General features: G+C 68.0%; 1 protein-coding gene across 10 annotated transcripts in view; it reads left to right on the top strand.

The window, feature by feature from the left end:
* KCNT1 (potassium sodium-activated channel subfamily T member 1) overlaps positions 1–23,240 on the top strand; it is a 62,159-nt gene that overhangs the window by 30,267 nt on the left and 8,652 nt on the right. For 5 of the 10 annotated variants that reach the window (XM_059410351.1, XM_059410349.1, XM_059410347.1 and 2 more), the window contains 22 exons: positions 5,973–6,052; positions 6,667–6,766; positions 8,845–8,901; positions 9,557–9,605; positions 9,673–9,732; positions 9,865–9,939; positions 10,005–10,088; positions 10,730–10,824; positions 11,730–11,910; positions 13,555–13,719; positions 13,820–13,956; positions 15,187–15,250; positions 15,360–15,468; positions 15,830–15,938; positions 16,091–16,240; positions 16,471–16,706; positions 16,915–17,152; positions 17,999–18,104; positions 20,063–20,235; positions 20,629–20,700; positions 20,903–21,037; positions 21,296–21,407. In XM_059410351.1, the coding sequence (XP_059266334.1) occupies positions 5,973–6,052; positions 6,667–6,766; positions 8,845–8,901; positions 9,557–9,605; positions 9,673–9,732; positions 9,865–9,939; positions 10,005–10,088; positions 10,730–10,824; positions 11,730–11,910; positions 13,555–13,719; positions 13,820–13,956; positions 15,187–15,250; positions 15,360–15,468; positions 15,830–15,938; positions 16,091–16,240; positions 16,471–16,706; positions 16,915–17,152; positions 17,999–18,104; positions 20,063–20,235; positions 20,629–20,700; positions 20,903–21,037; positions 21,296–21,407 (2,587 nt within the window). Of the gene's footprint in view, positions 1–2,656; positions 2,760–5,972; positions 6,053–6,666; positions 6,767–8,844; positions 8,902–9,556; positions 9,606–9,672; positions 9,733–9,864; positions 9,940–10,004; positions 10,089–10,729; positions 10,825–11,729; positions 11,911–13,554; positions 13,720–13,819; positions 13,957–15,186; positions 15,251–15,359; positions 15,469–15,829; positions 15,939–16,090; positions 16,241–16,470; positions 16,707–16,914; positions 17,153–17,998; positions 18,105–20,062; positions 20,236–20,628; positions 20,701–20,902; positions 21,038–21,295; positions 21,408–23,240 lie in introns of those variants that run through there. The other 5 variants (XM_059410345.1, XM_059410341.1, XM_059410344.1 and 2 more) reach the window with 3 other exon arrangements.

Genomic DNA, 23,240 nt, shown 5'->3' with positions numbered 1-23,240 from the left:
TGTGGGCCTGAGGGCTGGAGCGTGGGCTGAGTCCCCCGGGCGGTGCCGTACCGTGGGAAACAGGGCTGTCCGGAGGCGGGGACCCCCAGCCTCTGCCTGGATGGGGACAGGCAGACGACTGCTGGGACCCTCCTGCCTCACCCAGCCTGGGCCATGTGCGCCGGTCCAGGCCCCAGGCACAAGGCTGTTCCTGGGCTCAGCTCCAATCTAGGTCAGGTGGAGGGTGGCTTTGAGGCTGGGGAGACCTACGTCGTCCTCAGAGTGGTCACATCCTGCCCAGGCCCTCGGCGTTCGGTGTGGCCACCGAGTGCAGCCTGACTTCATCCATTCACACGGTCGCCCTCCCTCGGGGCATCCGGCCGCCCACGCTCTCCCTGTGGCCTGAGGCTTGGGGCTGGGATTCTCCAGTCTGGAGCGTGGCAGCCAGGAGGCCGGGCCGGCCTAGGCCCCCGTGGTGCAGTGGGTAATGGGGGGTCCACTGCCCGCAGGGCTCTCTAGGGCACCCCAGGCTGCCTGGGGGATGTGGACCGGGTGCAGCCCCCCGAGGGGCCGAGGCTACAAGTCCTACCCACCCCCCAGAGTCGTCACCGGTAGAGCAGACGCCCTGGGCCACAGAGGCCCACAGAGGCTCTCCCAGGCACCTGCCCACACCGGGCCCTCCCCAACAGGCACGCAGCAGGCCTCAGGCGGGACCACCCTACCCGGAAGGCCCAGGCTGGGCTCCTCTGCTGTTTTGAGAAGCCACTGTCCACCCCCCTCTTCCCCTTCCCCCGGCTGCTGTGCTCCTCCAGGGTGCCCACCCAGGGGCGTCCCTGGCAGTCGGTCCCTGGCCGCGGGCAGGCGCTAGAGGAGAGCTTTCAGCTCCGGTGAGGGTCGGGGCACGGGAAGGATGTGGCCACCCGCCCTCCACAGGCGGGTCTGCAGGCTGGGGGCTGGGGGCTGGGGGTAGTGGGCACAAAAGCAGCCTTCGTGCCCACGCCACCCCACCCCCGGTGCCCCGCCGCCCTGCAGACACCCCAGCCAGTGCTCTGTGCCTCCACGCCCGGCTCTGCACCCACAGGCCTCAGGAAGAGCTGGGGCGCGGGGGAGCCGCCAGCCTCACATCTGTCCTGCGCTGGGCCCCTGGGCTGCTCACCTGCCCTGCCCTTGCTCAGAGTAGCTGGCCTCGGGCTTGGCAGGTAGGCCTGGGCCCCGGCCTGTCTCTTGACTGTCTGTCCGTGGGTTTCGGTGTGGAGGGAGCTCCCGGGCACCTGCCAGTGGAGCCGGCAGCACATGGCAGCGAGCCAAGGGAAGTGGGCAGTGGGATCTCAGCCCCACGGGAGGGCACGGCTCTGTGGCCACGGGTTTAGTGTCCGGCCACCCTCCCCTCTGGCTGACGGCAGGGCCTGCCTCTGGAGCTTCCCGGCACAGGCCATCCATGCCGGAGCTGCCTGCCAGGGCTCCCCAGGGCCTGCCTGTCGGTTCACCCGGCAGCCCACCGGGCAGCGGGGAGAGGGACGGCCCCCCGCCTCCCCTCGACCGGCCTCGCCACTGGACAGCTACCCTTGCTTGGTGGGTCCTGTCCTGGCATGAGGTGAGGGAAGTTTGAGCTATTTTGCCGGCACAAGGGGGGCTGCACGGGTCCACTCCAGCGTGGGCGAGACCGTGGGGCCCAGGAGGGCGGTGGGCCTCCCTCAAACACGAGCTGGCTGGGGATGCGGCAGAGCAGGCTGGGGACTGACTCTCCACCCCAAACATTCATGAGGCCCTGGTCTCATGGGGATCCCGGAGACCCCCAACGCCTGTGACTACTGGGTGGTTCTGGCCAGTCTCGGGCCTTGTGAGACCTTCCTCTCCGTGCATGGAGGGATGAGTGTGGTTGGGAGTCTCTGAGGCCCCCACAGCGGGACTCAGCGAGATGGCCCTTCTGTCTGCTCGGCCTGGACCTGTCCTTCCCAGCCTGAGAGCCACTCACCTCTGAGGACTGAGGACTGTCCCAGGGACAGGGCCCACATTTAGCCCGTCCGGTCCTCGGGGCTGGTGGCCTGACCCCAGCTATCTGAGCCTCGGGCTCCCCGCAGCCTCTGGGCCCCAGACCAGGCCCACCCGCAGCAAGCCGAGGGACACCCCTGCCTCCGACCTTCTTCCTGGGCCCCTGGCAGCGGGAAGCAGGGGCCTTGGGCATGCCCGGTCCTCCCCCAGGCCTCCTGCCGAAAACGATGTGTAGAAAGGTCGACCTCTTTGCTCGTCCCGGCCTGTGGTGTCCAGGCGGAGTTTGCTGGCCACTGGGGGCTGATAACCCGCCCCAAGACCACGCACCGTGTGTGGGTTCCCAGGGACCCTCTCCTGGCTCTCCCGTGGGCGGCTTCCTGGGAGATCGGTCCCCAGCCCCATCCCAGGGCCTTGAGCCACAGCGGGACCAGCCATTAGGGGAGGGGGTGGCCCCAGCCAGGGTCACAGCCCTGCCCACGAAGGGCATCAGCCACGCCCCATCTGCAGCCACACATGCGGACTTCCGGCCCAGGGCCCATCTCTCTGGGGCAGTGTGAGATCCAGAGCGGGCCACTGTGGGCGCCCCGACTCAGTCCGAGCCGGGGGGTGGGGGGTGCCAAGCCCCAGGCCGTGCACAGGGGCCATCAGTCACTTAATCCTCCATCCGGAATGAACGCTTTGCCAGATTTCCCAGGAAGCAGCCTGAGACCCAAGAGGGCAGGTAACAGCCCACGCCTGGCTCCCTCGAGACGATGTGGCAGACGGTCCCGTCACTGTTCCTTCCCCAGGTGAGGAGGCCCAGGCTCAGGCAGGTGCGGGGGCTGTGGAGCAGCCGGACAGCAAAGCGGCCTCAGGAGGGCCAGACTGCCTGTGGCCCCGGGGACCCTCGCGTCTTCCCGCCAGCTCGCCGAGCCCAGAGCGTGTCCTTCAGCCGGGCCCAGCCTGCGGGGGCACTGGGGGCTCGGGGCCGGGCGGCTGGGAAGGCGTTTCCTCCTGCGTCCGCCCGCGCCCCCTGGGCCTCGTCACGCTCATCAGCACCTGTACCTCGGGGTACGGACAGCTCGGAGCCCACTCTCGTGGCCGGGCTAGAAGTGGGCAGCCGCAGCTCATGAAAAATTAAAAGCTCAGGCGGCTTCCTGTGCTCCCCAGCCCTGCAGGCTCGGGCCACGAGGCCACGTCCGCCAGCCTTTCTCACCTCCATCCACAGGCTGCTGGCTGCTGGCCACCGACCGCCTTGGGGGCTGTCCTGATGGGTGTCTGCAGCTGCCCCACAAGGGGACAAGGGCCGGCCAAGGAGTGACTAGGGTTCCACTTCTCAGGAGCAGGGGAGGGCAGCGACGGTGTCCGGGGCCCAACAAGCCCCAGGTCGGCGGTCCTGACCCCGTGGGCCCGGGCGGTGGGGGACCATCGGGAAAAGCTCCGGCGCAGTGAGCGGCTGGTGGGAAGCAGGGGCTGGGGGCCGGGTGGGGTTAGGGTCGGGGTGCCAGGGAAGGAGCTGGGGGCCCTCTGGTTTTCCCGACAGCGGGAAGGACCTAGGGACTCTAGCCCCCTGCCCTTTGTCTCACCGGCTGGTGTCCAGCCTTCCAGAAGGAACAGGCAGGGGAGGCAGAAGTGCTGGGACCCCTGGAAGGGAGAAAACAGGCGCCAATCGGCCACATAGAGGGTGGCCCCGGGAGGAGGTGGCTCTGAGGTCCTACGTGGGGGAGGAAGCCGCTTCTGACCTGGGGAGGGGCTGGTCCTGCTGGTTTAGGGAGCAACACCCCAAGGGGCGATGCTGGAGGGCAGCGGGGGGTCGTAGGAGAGCGGGGGTTTCGAAGTCACCTTGCACAAGCCGGTCAGCTGGGCATCGAGAGGCACCGGCGACCAGCCCTGGGGCATCGCACATTCAGAGCTGGGATGTGGGATGGCCAAGGAGCCCGGGGCCGACGGAGGGGACCAGAGCGGGTGGGGGTGGGGGGCAGCACGGTCGGTGCCCTGGGAAGCTGAGGAGGAAGATGCCCAACGGCTACCAGTGCCCGAGGGCAGGCGGGGCCTTGCTGGCCAGGGACAAGCCAGAGTGGACGGCACAGGTGGTGTGGGGAGACCCATGTCGAGGCTTCGCTGGGACCAGGGCCAGAGTGACGGGGCCAGAGTGGTGTGTTCCCGAGCTGGGTGCTCTGGGGCCCTGGGGAGACCCTCGGACTTACTGAGTCGCATCTGTTCTCCTGACATGACCAGACCGGGCGCAGGCCCCACCGGGCTTGTCTGACCAACTCCCCAGAGAGACTTTCGGGGGCCCCCAACCTGGCACCAGGTGACAGCTACAGGGGAAGATGGGGTTCAGGGGCCCTGAAGGAAGCCCAGAGAGCAGGGGCAGCGCTCCAAGGGGAGAGAGGAAATGAGCCTGTGCTGGGGTCCAGTGGGGTACGAGCCTGTGCTGGGGTCCAGTGGGGTACGAGGCATGTGCTGGGGTCCAGTGGGGTACGAGGCATGTGCTGGGGTCCAGTGCGGTACGAGCCTGTGCTGGGGTACAGAGGGTATACTGGGGTACCGTGGGCGTGTGCTGGGGAACAGAGGACGTGTCGGGGTTTAGGGCTTGTGCTGGGGTACCATGGGCGTACGTCAGGGTTCAGGGCATGTGCTGGGGTACTAGGAAGTGCACTGGTCACTGGCTCTGAGGTCAGAGCGCCCTGGTCTATGGAAGCTTCTTCCTGCTGCTCGGTTCCAGGAGTCCAGGTTGTGGCTGGGGGACCCTCTGCACCAGACGCAAGAGAGGAGAGGGGCCCACAGCACCCCTGTCTCCTTTGGGACCCTTCTTGAGCCCTGTGAGCGGCAGAGGCCACAGTAGCCGGGGCCGAGGCCCCCAGACCAGAGCAGGGCAGGGAGGTGCGGGTGCCCAGTCCGAGGCCCCTCCCGAGGGCCCAGGACCAGGGCCGGCGCGGACGGCCTCCACGTCTAGGCCGCGTGTACTCTGCCCAGAGCAGCATTTGGGGAATGAGGACGGCACAGACCCTTCCTGGAGACGCGGCAGCCGCCCAGGCCCAACAGCCCCGCCCCGTCAGGGTGAGAGCAGGGCTGACGTCTGCCCCGGCGGCGGGGGGATGCCCGGGGCCTCGGTTCACAACCCACCCGCCACGTGGGCAGTGGCCAGGAGGCCAGCAGGAGGACAGGCTGCCTGCCATGGGATCCCTGGTCCCAGGACCACGCCCGCCTGTCCTGCTGGCTGTCGTCACTGGAGTTTCTATGCCGGGGGATCCTGAAACCCCCACCAGGCCAGCGCGCGGGGCAGAGCAGCTCCAGGGGGGCCCCTGTGTGAGGCCAGAGCTGTGGCGGCCAGAGGCCCATTGCCCCAGGCCCTGTGTCACTGCGGGGGACCAAATGGCCCTTCCCCACAGCGACTCCCTCACTGATGTGCTGGCTCTGCTCTGTCCATCCCAGGACGCTGGGAGCCTGAGCAGGAGTGGGGGCCTGTGGACATCGGTGAGCCCAAGGAAGTGAGGGCAGCTGGGGCTGGAGGGGCCTGTGCTGGCTGCAGGGGAGGTCACGTCTCCCGGCCCCTCTGTGTGACCATCCTGGAGGCTGCAGCGAGTCTCAGGCCACAGCCACCAGGGGCCATCAAAAAGAGCAACTGTCAGCTTCCAGAACATTCTACATAGAGGAGCTGGCATGTTTTGAGCCCGTGCTGAGGGCCACACAGGGTGCATTTAACCCGGGTGAACGGCTGCCTGGGACAACAAGCCTGGGGACCGTGCGTGTTCACACTCAGGGCCTGAAGGGTCCTGGTGGGAAGCAGGTGGCTGCTGAGCAGCCCCCGCTCTGCCCACTGGCTTTGCAAGGGTGGGGTGGGCAGGTCTGCCAGGACCGCACAGGTGCATGGATCACTGGCGGGGGGAACCCTCCTTGTCCTGCTACACCCTCTGTCCGTCTGTCTGCCCAGCTCCTGAAGTGCAGGGGTAGCTGGTCCGGCCCCTTGGGGAGCCCCCGCTGGCCAGAGCCCCCCATGGCCCTCTCCCCGCCCCCAGGGTCCAGGTGGAGTTCTACGTCAATGAGAACACCTTCAAGGAGCGCCTCAAGCTGTTCTTCATCAAAAACCAGAGATCCAGTGAGCAGGGGCGAGGGCAGGGCCCGCGGGGGCAGCAGTGTTGGGCGGGCAGGAGGGGGATGTCACTGAGCCAGGGGGCCTGTGCAGGGCAGGGGCGTGGGGCAGAGGAGGGGCTATGCCAGTGAGTGGTGGACGCAGGGCAGGGTGGGAAGGCCCCTGGTCTCAGCATTAGGCCCTGGAAACTGTGGGGACCCTGCCCCCTGCTGGACTTGGGGCCCTCCTACCTGCCCCCTGCAAGCTTCCCTGCTCCCCTCCGTGCAACCCCACCCTTCCTCTATAGGTTCCCTCTACCTGCTTCCCCAGGAGGAGCTTGGCCTCCTCAGACTCTTCCTGGCGCACAGGATGGTGGCGGTCCCCCCGGGGCCTCACCCGTCCCTGTGACCCCGAGACTCCCACCCTCCCGTCCCGAGGAGTGGGTGGCCTGGGGAGCTGTCTGCACCCCCATCTGTAGGGCAGGACAGTAGCAGCCCCGGGCCATGCAGAGCGGTCCCTCAGTCCCTGGGGCAGCCCAGCCCAGGGGGTCCCAGGGGTCCGGGGGGCGGGGGAGCTGTCAGCAGTGACCGTCACCGTGGGACTCCGGTGGTGCCGGAGCCCTGACGGCCCCTCCCCCGCAGGCCTGAGGATCCGGCTGTTCAACTTCTCGCTGAAGCTGCTCACCTGCTTGCTGTACATTGTCCGCGTGCTCCTTGATGACCCGGCCCTGGGGATCGGATGGTGGGTGATGCGGGGGCGGCCACTGTCCGGGGCCAAGGCCGTGGGGGTCTGCGTGGGGTGTGCGCTGGCGTCCAGCCCAGCCCGGCCCCTCGGGGACTCCTGCCTTCCCTGTGTCCTCACTCAGGGTCCTGCTGACCAATGGGCTCAGCCCGGGGACAAGGGCACCCCGGCCGTGGACAGTGGCTGGCTGTGCCTCCAGCGGAGCACAGGAGGGGCTCGGCCAGCAGCTCGGTGCCGGCTTCGGCCAGGGAGGGGGCAGGACACATGCCAGCCCAGGGCTGCACATGGTGCCATGACTCCTCCTGGGCCCCTGTCCCTGGCAGGGGGCACCCGCCGCCACCCCAGGTCTGGGCTGTCACACAGGCTCACGGATGCCCCGCGTGGCCTTGTTGCTTCGGGTTCTGCTGGTCAGCCTTGGGGGACGCCTGGTTTTCTCACCGGCCAGCTGGCGGAATCATGTCTCTGTGCCTGGCAGTCTCAGGGACACCTTGGGTGGCCCCTTCTCTCCCACGCCGGACCGGGGGACAGGGCCCTGGAAGAGGACACCCTTCCCTTCCTCTGCCGTCCCCGGGCTTCCGACGCCCGGGCGTGCGGCTCTGGACGATCCCGTGTCCCCCGCGTCTCCTCCGGGGCCACTTTCTGAGCTTCGTCTTCAGCCCGGCCTGTCTTCCTGCATTGGGCCCCGATTCCCGGAGCTCCCCTTGCCTTGGGCAGGCGCAGCCTTCCCGCTTCTCCCGAGGCGGCATCTGGAACCGGGCTCTTGCTTGTGGTTTTCTCTTTGGCTCGGTCTCTGCTTCTTCCGAGCTCGCGCTGAGTGGGTGTCCACAGCCCCATGCGAGGGCCGCAGAGCCGGGTCGGGCGGGCTCAGCACTGTCTCCCGTGGACGGGCTCCCTCCGCAGAGCCGGTCTTCCTGCCTCTAACCTGAGGGTAGGGGCAGCCACCAGGCTCCCAGGCTGAGCCAGGGAGGAAGCTGGGGCCCAAGGACAGGGCAAGCCGCCCTTCACCCCTGTCTGCCCCAGGCCTAGTGTCCCCAAGCCACACACTCAGCTCCCTTGGAACCCCTCCTGCCTTCAACGCGGGGGGCTGCACAGATCCGGCTGTGGGGGGTTGAGGAGAAAACTGAGGGCTCGGACTCTCAAACCGCTTTCCTGAGTCACCTTCTCCCCCGGCGCACCCTGAGGCATCTGGTTCCACAACCCTACAGGGCCCGGGTCTATTATATTCATTGTCCAGTGCCCTGCACGTGGCTGGGCAGGGGGGAGGGACGGAGGAGGGGCCGGTGGAGGGGTGCGGGGGCGGGTGGGTAGGGGTGGATGGATGGGTTATGGACGAGTGTGTGGCGGCTGGATGGACGGACGGATGGACAGGTGAATTACAGAGAGCAGACGGAGCGGTGGTGGTTACACGGACGGTGGACGGTGGACGGTGGTCGGTGGACGGTGGATGGGCGGGGGTGGGGGCGCCCCGGTGGGAGGACAGCCCCCCACATCTACGGGCGCTGAGTCTGCAACATTAGCCCCAGTAAGGCTCAGGGAAAGAGGAGGAGGGAGCTGCCTCTTGTGACACTTGTCACCACGGGGCTCTGTGAGAGCGAGGTCCCCTCGGCCAGGGCCCCTGGCATTGGTTACATCCTGGGGCAGAATGAGCAGGCCTGCCCCGCCCCTCCCCCCTCCCCAGGGGCCGGGCATCCAGCGGCCGCGGAGAGCTTTGTCTCTGGGCATGACCCAGAGACGTGCGTCTTGGAGTCGGCCGTCAGGGTCAGGGAGGGAGCTCGCTGTCCGTGCCCGGCTCTCTCACATCGTCCTGCCATGTGTGTGGCAACTCTGGACTCCGGGAGCCTCCCCGCTCCGTCTCCAACCCTCCAGACCCTCCTGTCAGACCAGGCCGAAGCCCCAGCTCTTCCCTGGGCTCTGCCGTCCATGCCCCAGCGTGGGGTGCTTTCCCACCCGCCGGCCTGGGGGTCCGCGGGCCCTGGGTGGGGTGCGGAGGGCGGTCCCGTGGCGTGCTCCCGCGCCCGTGGCAGCCTTGGGAAGCGTGTCTTCGGGGCCTCGGCTGGGCCACCTCTCTCTCTCCACAGCTGGGGCTGCCCAAAGCAGAATTACACCTTCAACAGCTCATCCTCTGAGATCAACTGGTGAGTCCCCTGGCCCAGCCCCTCGGCTGGGGCGTGGCCTTGGCCCGTGCGCGCGCGGCACCGGGGTGCCCCTCGAGAGCCCCTGACGCCTCGGGGGCAGCGTTAGACTTCGAGGCACCACCAAGTGACTTGACTCAGCAGCCCCCCACTCCAGCTCGGCCCGCAGACGGCGGTGGGGTGGGGGCAGCATCAGGGAGGGGCCTGAGTGAGGGGGGGCGGCTCCCGTGTGTGCCAGCTTCACCCAAGGAGAGCTGCGGCCCCAGAGCGCCCCTGATGCCTGGTTCAGAGTTAGGATGCGTCCCCCAGGGCGCGGCCACCCCCTGGGTAGAAGGGCTTCTGGCTTCCCGCTCGCTCGGTTCGTCCCCTCCCCCGCTGGCCTGCACCCCCCAAAGCAGGGGAGGAAGGGAGCCCCGGGCTTGGGGAGCCCCAGTGAGCCTGTCCAGGGTGAAGGGCCCCCCTGAGCCTGCAGCCCTGCCCCTCGTCCCCAGCTTCGGGCCGGGCCTCCTCTCCTGGGAGCCTCCCCTTCCCCTCCTGTCCTTGTCGCCTCCGGGGGCAAGGCTGGTGCCCTCCATCCTCCCAAGGAGCAGCTCGGGTCACCAGAGGCCCCGGGGGGCTGGGGGACAACAGCCCAAGGCTCACCTCCCTCCCTCCCCAGGGCGCCCATCCTTTGGGTGGAAAGAAAGATGACTCTGTGGGCGATTCAGGTGAGTGGGGGCGTGGCTCCGGGGGGCCCTGCTGCCCCTCGCCCCACTCAGGCTCCGCCCCTCCTAGGTCATCGTGGCCATAATAAGCTTCCTGGAGACCATGCTCCTCATTTACCTCAGCTACAAAGTGAGTACCCCCACCTCGCCTGACCCCCCCCTCTGACCCCCCCACCCCACTCCTGGCCGGCTTGTCCTGACCAACCCCGTTTCCTGACCTCCTGGCTGGTTTGTGCCTCTCTTCTGCCACCACGGCGCCCAGGGGAACATCTGGGAGCAGATCTTCCGCGTCTCTTTTGTCCTGGAGATGATCAACACGCTGCCCTTCATCGTGACGGTGGGTGAGCCCCGGCGGAACGGGGGGGCCCCCAGCACCAGCCCCCTGATCCGTCTCCTCCACAGATATTCTGGGCGCCCCTGAGGAACCTGTTCATCCCCGTGTTTCTGAACTGCTGGCTGGCCAAGCACGCCCTGGAAAACATGATCGTAAGCCTCGGGCCACGCAGCGGCCTGCCTCCCCGGGTGTGAGCCCCCCAGGACGCCCCCGGCCTGGCAGGGAGCGGGCCGCCGTCCCTCCGTGCCCAGGAGGCTGGGCTGAGGCTCGGCAGCGCGCCACCTCTGTCACAGCAGAAAGACCCGAGTCTCGGCCCTCCCGTCTCTGTCCCGACCGGGACCCATGGCGGCCTCGTGCTGCAGCCGAGGTCCAGCCCCGAGCTTTGCCTGCAGCTGCAGGAGGAGGGGCGGGAGCCAACAGGCCACGCGGACGGGGCCCACGTGACCCAGACCCACGGACAGACCGTCTGTCGAGTATCTGGCCAAAACCCCTTTCCCGAGCGGTCAGCCAGCAGTGGGACACAGACTACCCCCGGGGCAGCCGTCCCCCCGAGGGCTCACCCCCATCCTCACGGAAGCCAGGCCCTTCCGGTCTGTGCCCCCGGCAGCCCCCCACTGCGGGTGACCTGAGGGGCCGCCGAGAGCAGAGGGCCGAGGGCAGGTGTCCCACAGGGGAGCCCGGGCCGCAGACACACCCCCTCGCTCGCTCCCGGGGGCCCTGGGACGCCCCGCAGGAAGGGCCCCAGCTCCAGGGCGGGCCCAGGCTGTGGCCCTGACCGGCCGGCATCCCGCAGAACGACTTCCACCGCGCCATCCTGCGCACGCAGTCGGCCATGTTCAACCAAGTGCTCATCCTGTTCTGCACCCTGCTGTGCCTGGTGTTCACGGGGTGAGTGCGCCCTGCAGGGGGTCCGCCACCCTCGCCTGCTGCGTATCCAGGAGGTCAGGGAGGCCTCAAGGGGGCGGTTGGCAGTCCGGCCCAGGGCTGGGGGGTGGCTCAGAGCCCACTCTTGCAGCCAGCGGGGTCCTGAGTCCAGCTCCTCTAGGAGGAGGTTGGGGATGTGCCCTGCCCGGGGCTAGTGAAGCTGGTCACTACCTCCTGTGCCTCGGGCAAGGATGCAGGACAGGCACCAAGGTCTGGGAAAGAGAGAAGGAAGGCCACAGGCTTCTTGGCTGCCCCCGCCCTGCCCTCCCAACACACACACAGTCCAGCAGAACTGGGGGCTCAACCTGATCTCTCCCTGTGCCTGCCCCCTGGGGGACGGTCTCTGAGCCCCTCTCTTTGCTGAGCACCCCATGGTGGGTGCTATGGGCCCCCCAGGCCCTGCCAGCAGCACCTTCCATCTGGAGACTGGGCCTTGGGGTCCCAGGCACAGGAAGCAGGGCTGTCCAGCCGGGCCCAGGAGGGGCTGGACAATCCCTGCACCCCATCTGACCTCCTGGGTGAGGAGGCTGGCCGGTGGGGTGGCATGTGGGGGCTCACAGCCAGGACACGCCCACCTCCACGGGCCCCCAGCCCCACATTCAGCCAGTGCACGAACTTCGGGGTGCATTTTCCAGGGGCCTCAAAAAAGCCGTGGGAAGGAAAGGGGATGTCAGGGGGAATCCGACGGGCGGTTGTGCCGGCTCTGGCAGACCGTTGGCGGAGGAGGGAGCACCCAGAGCCCACAGGGACTGAGCCAGACTCAGGACTACATGTGGGGTGGGGGATCCCCCGGCCAGTGATGGGTCACCCAGGGAGCTGTGAGGTGGCCACGGCCCTGCTCACGGCCCTCTGACCGCCCGGCTCCCCAGGACCTGTGGCATCCAGCACCTGGAGCGAGCAGGTGAGAACCTGTCCCTGCTCACGGCCTTCTACTTCTGCATCGTCACCTTCTCCACCGTGGGCTACGGCGACGTGACGCCCAAGATCTGGCCGTCTCAGCTGCTCGTGGTCATCATGATCTGCGTGGCGCTGGTGGTGCTGCCGCTGCAGGTGCGTGTCCGGTCCGCGCCCCCCACCCCCCCTCACGCCCCCCACCCACCCCCCACGCCCAGCTCAGGAAGGAGGAGTGCCAGAGACCCGCGTGGGACAGGAGGGGGCGAGCCCGTCACCTCCGGCCCTGTGGGAGCCGTGGTGGGTCTGGGGCTGGTGAGGCCACCGCCTCCCGGGGGTCGAGGAGCCAGGGGCGGCATTCTCAGTGGGGGACCGCGGTCAGCTGGAGCAGACGGTCTGTTGGAGGAGGCGGGGCTGGAGCCTCAGGAGCAAGGTTGCGGCTGAGCGCGGCGCTAGAGCGGCTGCCCGCCCCCTCGTGGAAGGTGGAAAGGGGTGGTTCCCATTTTCTCCCCGTGTCCTTCTGCTCAAGTCTGCTGCCCGGTTAGCTCCCGCGGACAAGAGCAAAGCCAGCTGACCGCGTGGCGCACGCAGGCTTCACACGGCAGAGACATCCTGACCCCGCATCTGAGTGCAGGGTGACCGCATGGCGAGCGCCTGCTGGACACCCCGAGGGAGGCTCCCTTTCACACCCTTCCTGCTTCTGGGGCCACGGGGATCCCTGGGCTCCCCCAGCCCGTGGCCCCATCCCTCCCACCCCTGCTCCCGGCCTCACGTGCCTCCTCCTTACGCATCTCCGTGCCCACTGCCCTCCTTTTAGGGGCCCCAGACATTGGAGGAGGCCCACCCCAATCCTGTCTGACCTCACCTTAACTAATCTCACCTGCAAAGACCCTGTTTCCACGGAAGATCCCACGGGGAGGTTCGGAGTGGGCGTGAATCTGAGGGGACACGGTCGAACCTAACACAGGTCACTTAGCTGCCTCTCGGCCCCGGGAGGTAGACAGGATCGTGCCATCTTACAGAGGGGGAGGCTGAGGCCCAGCGTCCATGCACGCGGCCCTTACCCTACACAGGTGACCCCTCCAGCCGCGGAGCCAGTCCTGTGCTTCAGGGCCATGGGGTCTTGTCCCCGGAACTTAGCAGGTGCGCCATAAACTCAGTGAAATGATCCCATCTTGGCGGGATACTAGTGGGCCTCCCAGCAGGGGTGAGCACACCAGAGGGCAGCTGCCGAAGGCAGGGGTGTTGAATCTCAGGGCCCAGAGATAGCGGGGAAACTGCCGGGGAAGGAGGCCGCCCACACCCCCGCGGGTCCGTGGAGCCCTGCTCCGCTCCCTGAGCCGCTGGTACCCCTCCCTCTCCTTCCTAATTCAGAAGGACTCACAAGGGGTGTGTGTGAGGCTGGCGTCCCTGAGGCGTGGGCAGAGTGGGCGAGTCCCCACCGGACAGAACAGTCTCTTCCTCGCCAGGAGTCTGGATTTCGGTCCCTGTGCCCGAGAGTTTCCTGCCACCCCCAGGCTTCTCCAAAGGGATCTTAGGGGTCCATGGCGACCCCAAGTTCTCATCATCGCCCCCATGTCAGGAGCGTGGACTTGGGCATCGCGTCACTGTCGCCAGGGTTCCGGGGGCCAGGAAGCAGGGCTCCGTTCCCCCCCGCGCCCCACCCCCGTTCCCTGCCACCCCCCCAGGCGGCCTGTGCTGTCGGGGAAGGGGGCTCTGCGTGCAGCTCCCATGAGGGAGGGCCCCTTCCCTGCACTGCCCCCGAGTCGGGCCCCCTGGGACGCAGCGGCTCTCCCCCCGCAGTTTGAGGAGCTGGTCTACCTGTGGATGGAGCGCCAGAAGTCCGGCGGGAACTACAGCCGCCACAGGGCGCAGACGGAGAAGCATGTGGTGCTGTGTGTCAGCTCCCTCAAGGTCGACCTGCTCATGGACTTCCTCAACGAGTTCTACGCACACCCCCGGCTGCAGGTGAGAGCTGCGGCCCCCGATCCCCGCTGTCTGCACTGGCCGCCCCGCGGATGGGCCCGCTACACCCGAGCCGGGGCGGGACTGACCCCGCCTCCCGCAGGACTATTACGTGGTTATCCTGTGCCCCACCGAGATGGACATCCAGGTCCGCAGGGTCCTGCAAATACCCCTGTGGTCCCAGCGGGTCATCTACCTCCAGGGCTCCGCGCTCAAAGACCAGGACCTCATGCGAGCCAAGTGAGTGCCGGCCGGGGTGAGGGAGGAGCCGATTGGGGAGGGTCATCGGGGCAGCCAGCGGCTCCCACTCAGGCTCTGGGCCTGCTGCCCGCCCAGGCCAGCCAAGCCCCACATGGACCCCACCTCGGAGCACCAGGGCTGGCCCAGCCCACCTGTCCTCCCGTGCCCAAGGGTCGGCCTGCCGGGGCTCCCACTCGCCCCTGCTCCGGGATGGGAGATGCAGTCAGGTTCCGGGACCGGCTCCAGGTGGGGTCAGGGTGGGAAGACAAGGGCCGTGGGTAAGGTTTCTTTTAAAGACAAGCTGCGGGGTGCCTGGGCGGCTCAGTCCGTTAAGCATCTGCCTTTGGCTTGGGTGGTGATCCCAGGGTCCTGGGATCCAGCCCCATATCGGGTTCCCTTTTCGGCGAGGAGCCTGCTTCTCCCTCTGCCTGCCACTCCCCCTGCTTGTGTTCTTGAGCACTCTCTGACAAATAAAATCTTTAAAAAAAGACAAGCTGCCAGAGTGACTTGAGGAAAGAAGACGAAGCTGTCAGATGGGACTTCCCAAATGTGCCACTGCGCGTTGCAGGACAGCCCGGGAGTCCCCCTCGGCATATCTTCATTCCAGGGACCTCTTCTCATCCTGCGATGGAGTGTGGGGTGCTCGGCCAAGGGGAAGCAGTAGACTGGATAGCCAGGGCGCCCCCCTTCCCATCTGTAACGTTTTAGAAAGGACTCCAGCATGGAGGTGGCCGTGGCCAGGGGACCCAGCCTCTCCTGTGACCCAGCTCCAGGCCAAGGGGCAGGGAGAGGCAGAGGCCTGGCAGGGGCCAGTGATGAGCCAGGGTGGGTGGGGTGCAGGGCAGCATATTGGGGAGGGAGCGGCCTCCCTGCCCTGGGCTGTGAGCACTTCCCCGGTGCCCCTGCTGCAGCCGGCGGGGGCTCTCAGGGGTGGGAGAGGAGAGCCGAACAGGCCATCCAAGTCCCTTGGGAGACACAGGCCAGCAAGTGGACAAGGGTCCGGCCTCTTAATTACCACATGCTCTCCCCCATTCTGCGCCCCAACCTGGCCCTGGCTTAATCGGGTCATAGAGGATGGGCCCCCCCCGCGAGCTGGTCTGAGTCCTGACGCCAGCCCATCAGCCCAGAGCGAGGTGGGGTCCGACGGGGCTCAACCCTTCCGGCCTCTGAGCCCGGGACATCTGAGGAGCGTGGACGGTGCAGGCAGCGCTCAGACCTGGTGCTTTGCAGGATGGACAACGGGGAGGCCTGCTTTATCCTCAGCAGCCGCAACGAAGTGGATCGTACAGCAGCGGTGAGTGCACTGGCCCCCAGCCCAGCCCGAGCAGGGGGACGCCTGAGGGCAGAGACCCTCCCCTGGGCCGCTGCACCCCTCAGCACTGACCCCGCCTCCCCTCCCCCAGGACCACCAGACCATCCTGCGAGCCTGGGCCGTGAAGGACTTTGCACCCAACTGCCCCCTCTACGTCCAGATTCTCAAGCCGGAGAACAAATTCCACGTCAAGTTCGCAGGTGCGTGGGGCGGGTGTGCGCCCACGTGGAGTGTGGGAAGGGCTGGAGCACCCGCGAGCTCACAGAGCCTCTCGGGGGGCTGTGGGGCGCGGTGAAGCCCACGCAGGCGTCCCTGTGGGAGGTGACCGTCCGGCACGCGGACCCAAGTGTCCGTGGGGCCTCCGAGAGGCATCTCTGTGGTCGCGCTCCAGCTGGGCTCCCGGTGGGAGGGGGCGAGCAGACCCCCGCCCTGGAGCGGTCCTCAAGCTGGGAGTCGGGCTCCGATGCTGCGAGGGCAAGCGGCGCGGGGGGAGGGCGCGGGCCGGGGCGCCCGCTGTGGGACGGCGAGGCCCCGGCGGCCACCTGCCCCGTCCCGCCGCAGACCACGTGGTGTGTGAGGAGGAGTGCAAGTACGCCATGCTGGCCCTCAACTGCATCTGTCCCGCCACGTCCACGCTCATCACGCTGCTGGTGCACACGTCCCGCGGCCAGTGAGTGCGCGGCCGGGGCAGGCGGGGCGGGGGCGGGGCCGTCGGGGGGGGGGGGGCCGCGGGGGGCCCCGCCCGGGGGGCGGGGGGGGCGGGGGGGGTGGGGGGCGGTGTGGGCCGCCCCCGGGGGCCGCTGACGGGCGGCCGCCCCGCAGGGAAGGCCAGGAGTCCCCGGAGCAGTGGCAGCGCATGTACGGGCGCTGCTCGGGCAACGAGGTGTACCACGTGCGCATGGGGGACAGCAAGTTCTTCCGCGAGTACGAGGGCAAGAGCTTCACCTACGCCGCCTTCCACGCGCACAAGAAGTACGCGCCCCCGGGCGGGGGCGGGGCCGCGGGCGGGGCGGGGCCGCGGGCGGGGGCGGGGCCCAGAAAGGAGATCGGAGGCGGGGCCGCGGGAGGAGGCGGGGCGCCGGGGGGCGGGGGGGGGGAGGGGGGCGGCGGGGGGGGGGGGGGCGGGGCCGGGGGCCCGGGGGCGGTGGCCGCGGGGTAGCCAGCAGCTGCGGCAGGACGCCTACAAGGTGCGCCCCGCGCAGGTACGGCGTGTGCCTCATCGGGCTGAAGCGCGAGGACAAGAGCATCCTGCTGAACCCTGGGCCGCGGCACACGCTGGCGGCGTCCGACACCTGCTTCTACATCAACATCACCAAGGAGGAGAACTCCGCCTTCATCTTCAAGCAGGAGGAGAAGCAGAAGAAGAAGGGCTTCCCGGCGCAGGGGCTGTACGACGGCTCCTCCCGCTTGCCCATGCACAGCATCGTGGCCTCCATGGGTGAGCCCCCGCCCCGCGCCTCGTGTTCCCGTCGGTACACCCCCCCGCCCCGCAGGGCCGTCGGGGGCGCTGGCGTCCCAGTGTCCGCCCTGGGACCGGGCGGGGGGAGGCTGCCCTGCACCGGCGGTCCCACTCCGATCCGCGAACCAGCCGCCCCCAGCAGAGCCCAGGGAGGGACGGCCAGCCAAGGTCAGCCGCTCTGCTCCAGGGACAGTGGCCATGGACCTCCAGAACACAGAGTGCCGGCCCGCACAGAGCGGTGGGGGCGGCGGGGGCGGCAAGCTCGCGCTGCCCACAGAGAACGGCTCGGGCAGCCGGCGGCCCAGCATCGCGCCCGTCCTGGAGCGCCCGACAGACAGCTCGGCTCTGCTGCCCTGCGACCTGCTGAGTGACCCGTCGGAGGACGAGATGACTCCGTCAGACGACGAGGGGCTGTCGGTGGTGGAGTGAGTGCCCCTGCGCCCAGACAGAAGCTTCCGATGGGGGCGGGGGTGGGGGCAGACACAGGCCTGGGGGCTGCGGCCAGCAGGGAGGGAGGGTGGAGTCCCCGTGGGCTGAGTCAGGGCTTCATGGGAGACCTCGTTTGGCAAATGTAATGAAAGCTGGGCTGTGCCTCCTGTCCCGTCTCCCCTCCACCTCTACCGCGGGCTGCCACACCTGCGGGCCAGGCCTGCTCAGAGGGGGAGGCTGTCCTCTGAGCATCATCTATCGAGGTCATGGTAGGGGAGCCCTTGGGGAGGCGCCATCCAGCCCCAGAGGCAGGTGGCGTGGCTGACCACCAAGGCCGTGTCCCTGAAGCCAGCTGGAGACAGAGCCGAAGGCCGTCCCCTCCCCCACGCTGCTCAAGGCCCGGCTGTGGCCACCCCCGTGTGGGGTGCACTGGGTGCTGCTGGGGAGACCAGCCGAGCCCCGGGCAGCCGGCAGAGAGGGGCCGAGGGCCAGCGTCGGCCCCCGGACTGGGGTGCTGGCAGCTTCAGGGAGGGCAGGAGCCTCGGGTTATGCCGGTGATCGCAGGCTCTGTGTAAGCGTGTGTGTGTGTCCATGAGTTGTGTGTTCGTGTGCGTGCTGCGTGGCTCCTCACCTGGGACCCGGTGGTCCGGGCCCAGCTCTCCAACCCCCACACGCAGTCCCACAGCGGGGCTGGTCCGTGGGGTCTGGCGCCTCCGTGTGGCCGCTTGGGGGCACAGCCCTGCTGCGCTGGGGCAGTGCGGGCAGGGGCTGGGGTGGGGCTGCGGGGGCGGAGCCGGAGCCCCCAGGCCCAATGGCCAGGCGACTGCTGTCTCCCACGCCAGGTACGTGAAGGGCTACCCCCCCAACTCGCCCTACATCGGCAGCTCCCCCACCTTGTGCCACCTTCTGCCCGTGAAGGCCCCGTTCTGCTGTCTGCGGCTGGACAAGGTGGGTGCCCCCCCCCCCCCCGCCCCGCGCTCCACGGGACTTGACCTTGCGAGGTAACCATGAACTTTCAGAAAAAGCTTCGAGACGAGAAGGAGATCCTGGGCCTTTGCCCAGACTCACGGCGTTTGCTCTCGGCCTCCAAAGACATGCGGGTTTTACCCGCACCCCCTGGGAGCAGGTGGAGCCCCTTCCCCCTGCCCCCCGCCTGTGTGCTTTCTGAGAGCTAGGACGTCCCTCAGCGCCCCTGTCGGGTCCACCGGCCGCCTCGGGTGCCCCCTCGTCCTGCAGCCCTCGCTGCCCTTCACGCGGCAGGTTTGCCTCCGGGGCCTGTCCACACCTCACGGGGCACACACCTGTCCTGACCCTTCTCACGTGGCTCTCAGCCCTGCGTCTGGAGGCGTGGACAGTGGTTTGGTGGCACCTGCCTTGGATGGAGGGGATGGGTCTGAGAGCTTTCTCGTGAGACGACTCTGCCTGTGCACCTGGGGCCCAATCTCCGAAGGTGACAGTGTGCTCGGAGGCACGAGACGTTCGTGCGCTGCATTCCTGGGGGTGTTGGTGTGGATCACATGGCTCACCCAGGTTCCTCTGCTTCTGCCTTTGTGGCTAGTGAGTCATTTGTGGGGAGACGGGGAAGGTGTGTCCTCGCCCAGGGGTCTCAGCCCGGATCCCTCGTACCTGCTTCTAAGCGTCCAGCCGCGAGGAGGCGTGTCCGCTTCTGCGCTTCGCACAGTACGGCCTCTGACTCCTCTTTGGTTCAGGACTGTCACCACGCTTACTCCTGTGGTGCTGCGGTTTGTGGCCAATCGTTACTGATTTCGGGGCTCAGACTTTCCTGTTTTGCGGGGGGAAGCCATTTGGGCACATTGGGGCGAGACTGTGTCCCTGTTGTCCCCAGAACACTTCCACAGCATCCCCGCCCTGTCGTGCACCTGCCCTGCCCTGCTCCTGTCCTGGAGCCACTCCCCCAGGGAGCCCCGCGTCTCTCCGTGCAAAACGGGGTTGACACCAAGTTCTGGGTACAGGCGTGCTCGCAGCTCCTACAGTATCACTGCATCTGGGCCTCAGATGGAGCTGGCACATGTGCATACGCGGGTGTACACACGTTACACATGTGCACATGCACGTGGCATACACACACCACACGCATGATATGTGATACATGTGCACAAGTACACGCACAACACATGCACGCTGTGCACATACATGACGTGCACATGTGATGCATGGCGTGTGCACACATGCATGTGCACGCGTGTGCGTACGTGTTGCTCACGTGTGTGTCACACGTGTGCACGCGTGACACACGTGTGCACACGTGCACACACAACACAGATTTCCTTTCTGCAGCTGCTGAGATGCAGGTTCGTACAGTGCTTCCCTCCCCTTCTGGACTTAGGGGTCCCACGGCACCATCCCCTCTCCCCGCAGCTCTGCCCCAGGGCGGTCATACACGGAGCCGCCGCAGGCGGGGTGAGCAGGTCTGCTGGGGCGTGTGGCTCCCATGGGGCTGCTGCAGGCCACAAAGGGGCCAGGGCCAGCAGCTGGCCACCAGGTGCCTGTGGGTGCCCTTCGGCAAGGGGTCCCTGAGAAGCCTGGCGTCGCCACGGTGGCTGATGCCGTGTGAAAGTCAGTGAGGGGAAGCCCCACAGAGACAGGAGGTGGGCAGAGGGAGCTCCTCACGGCCACTGTCCAGGGCAGAGCCACAGGGAGGAGACGGGCTAGCCACGGGGCAGCCAGTGAGAGGCGACCACACCCGCCCCCGGTGGACTTTCAGTTCTGAAGAGCCCCTGCCCACTCACCCCTTCTCCGAAGCCCAGCAGGCCTGCTCTTCTCAGAACTGGCCCATGGCTTGTTCCGGATGGAATCTCGCTTCTTCCCGGTGAACCCAGGCTTTGCTGGTACAGTAACCGGCGGTCTCGGTCCCAAGGCTGAGGTCGGCCCCGGGCTCTCGGCAGGGCTGCAAACACAACAGCTACGAGGACGCCAAGGCTTACGGCTTCAAGAACAAGCTGATCATCGTGTCGGCGGAGACGGCGGGCAACGGGCTGTACAACTTCATCGTGCCGCTGCGGGCCTACTACAGATCCCGCCGGGAGCTCAACCCCATCGTGCTGCTGCTGGACAACAAGTGAGACCCGCCGCGCACCCCCACGCCCACTTGCAGAGGCCCCTGTGTCCCTGGGCCCCCGGTGCTCAGGAGCACCCTTCTTCCTCCTGCACGGTTTGTCCTGTCCCCTCACTATGAATCTCCGGGGGGCCCTGGCCCAACCCCAGCACCTCGACCCCCCGAGCCTGGGGTCTGACCTGAGCCAGTCCCCCTCCCCCACCGGGGCCGTGGTTCTCCCTCAGGCAAAACAAAGAACAGCCGCGTGGTTCTGTAAAGGCCCCCACGTCTGATGCGCTGTGGTCTTGGGGGACCCCTGCTCCATCCAGCCTTGCTCACTCGGGGCAGGGCCAAGCTGGGCACAGGGGGCGAGCGGCAGAGCAGGGCGGGCACCCACGGGACCTACTGTCCCCACAGGCCTGACCACCACTTCCTGGAGGCCATCTGCTGCTTCCCCATGGTCTACTACATGGAGGGCTCAGTGGACAAGTAAGGGACATCCGCCTCGCCGGCTCCCCACGGAGCCCCTCCCTGCCCCGCCCCTCCCCTCCCCACCCCGCCCCTCCTCCCCAGCTGTGGGGAGCCCAGGAGGTGCAGGGGAGGGGGGTAAGTTGCACCCAGAGGGAGCTCCCGGGTCGCCCGACCTGGCCCTGGGGGCCCCCAGCCACGTGGCGTGTCCCCCCGACCCCAGCCTGGACAGCCTGCTGCAGTGCGGTATCATCTACGCGGACAACCTGGTGGTGGTGGACAAGGAGAGCACCATGAGCGCCGAGGAGGACTACATGGCGGACGCTAAGACCATCGTCAACGTGCAGACCATGTTCCGGTGAGAGGCCGGGGCTCGCTCCCGGGGCGGCCGCAGCAGGGCCAGGCTGGGTCCAGAACCAGCGCCCCGGCCATCCAGGAGCCCGGCCCTCTGCAGCCGCTGGGACCACGGGACCCCACCCCGAGTCCCCGCTGCCTTATCCGCGACCGGGGGACCCGCCCTGACCCCGCTGCCCCGTCCGTGACCGGAGGACCCGTCCTGAGCCCCCGCTGCCCCGTCCGCCATCGCAGACCCCGCCCTGACCCCGCTGCCCCGCAGGCTGTTCCCCAGCTTGAGCATCACCACGGAGCTCACCCACCCTTCCAACATGCGCTTCATGCAGTTCCGTGCTAAGGACAGCTACTCTCTGGCTCTTTCCAAGCTGGAAAAGGTGAGCAGCCGCACTGGACCTCCCCTGCTCCACGTGCTGAGCTGTCAGGTCCCTGAGCCCGGAGGGAGTGAGCCAGGGGGTTCTTGGGGCTCAGGGGCCACGGAAGGCCGAGGCACCTGCTCTCCTCTGGCCAAAGGGGGCCCGAGACGGGGACTCAGCTCCCTTGAGGCTCCTATGTCGCCCAGAGCCTTTAGGGACCCTGGTCCCCCTGACGGCCAGGTCCAGGCCTGGCCGTGCCTGGGGCTGAGGCTGCCCGCCATGTCCGTAAATACCAGCACGGGATGGGGACACCGACTAATTCCCCGTGCCCCACGTATTGGGCCCAAATCGGAAACGTGACGAGTCTCCGCCAGCGGGTGGGGGTCAGAGAGGGGAGGAAGTTGCCGGACCGCACAGTGGCGGGGAGGCGGGGCGGGAATCCACTGGGGGCTTCACAGGGCTCCAGGAGGGATATATCCACGGGCTGGCGTTGGTGTGGTGCTCTGGGGCACAGGGGTGGGCGACGGGGCACACAGGCCCTGGTGATATCGTCCCTGATAAGGCCGCTGGGAGGCACCTCTCCGCAGCAAGGGGCAGGGCCTGTGCTGGGGTGAGGGCAGGAGCAGGGAGCCTCGGCGGCCGTCCACCCAAGCGAGGCCAGGCCGTCCACCCCAGATAGAAGGGACAGGCGCTAGAGCGTCACCCTGACGCGGGCAGACGGTGGAAGGAGCCCCGGGGCAGGTCACGAGGCCCAGGAGGACCTAGCGCCACGCGTGCCAGAGGGACGCCGGGCAGGGGGCCTCCAGGCCCCTCGGAGGACACACAGGGGCTCCTGCTCGGCGCCCGTCCCGGCCAGGCCCTCTCTGGAGTGCGCTCTGCCGGGCGCCTGGGGCCGGTCCTCCCGGCCACGCTGAGACCCTCGCAGCAGCCTAGGGGCTGAGCGTCCGCGCCTGGAACGGCGGGAACCTGCCGGACTCCGTCCAGATGTTGCTCGGGATCGAGCCAGAGTCTTGCGATCTAGGAATTCTGGTCTGACCTGAGCAGGGATGGGGGTGACGGGCACGGGGTCGGGCTCCAGCCGCTGGTCCCTCGCTGCCCGCTCCCCAGAGCACACGCGGTCCCTCAGGCCTCCCACACAGACTGTTGTAGGAGGTGGGCTTCGAGGGAGCCTGCACTCCCGCTCCCCTTCCTTCTGCGCTGACAGCCCCTGCCGGCCCCCGCGCAGCCTCACTTCCCGTGGCTGGTACACCCCCTGCCCAGCTCAGGACGACGAACCCCATCGTGGGGCTGCGCGGTCTGGGCCCGGACAGAAGGGAGGGCATCGGCACGCGTGACCCCAGGACACTGCCTCGAGAAGCAGCCCGGGCTCCTCCAGGCTGACGTGGGCTGGGGGTCCTGGGCCGCGGAGACGGGGGGCGCCGCCAGAGCTGCGGGTTGTCACCATCCCTCAGAGGGTCGGAGCCGACATCCCCCCCACGACCACCGTGAGCCCCGGGCCTGGAGGCCACGGAGGCCTTGTCTTCTGACACGCCGGCTAGACTTGGCCTGGGGTCCCCCACGGGCTCTGCCCCCAGGCACGCCCCAGCTCCGAGGGCTCAGCAGATGGCCGGCGGCGACATCCCCCCCGGGAGCGGCTAGGCTCGTCTTTTGAAGAATTAACGGCAGTTTGTTTTTATAAAAGTGTGCGCGTCTTCTGCTTCAAGCAACACTGAGATGATGAAGGAGACGTTTTTTGGAAACGGCGACCCACGTTGCCGTTGGTGTGTGCCGGCCACAGAGCCGTGTGAAGAGAGGACCTGACAGGAGGACGGCCGGGGACGCCGGGACGCAGCGGTGGGGATCCCCCACCCCATT

Source organism: Mustela nigripes, chromosome 9, assembly GCF_022355385.1.
Source record: "Mustela nigripes isolate SB6536 chromosome 9, MUSNIG.SB6536, whole genome shotgun sequence".
Classification (NCBI taxonomy): Eukaryota; Metazoa; Chordata; class Mammalia; order Carnivora; family Mustelidae; genus Mustela; species Mustela nigripes.
The sequence above is the reverse complement of the archived record's forward strand: the minus strand, read 5'-3'. Positions and strand labels throughout refer to the sequence as shown.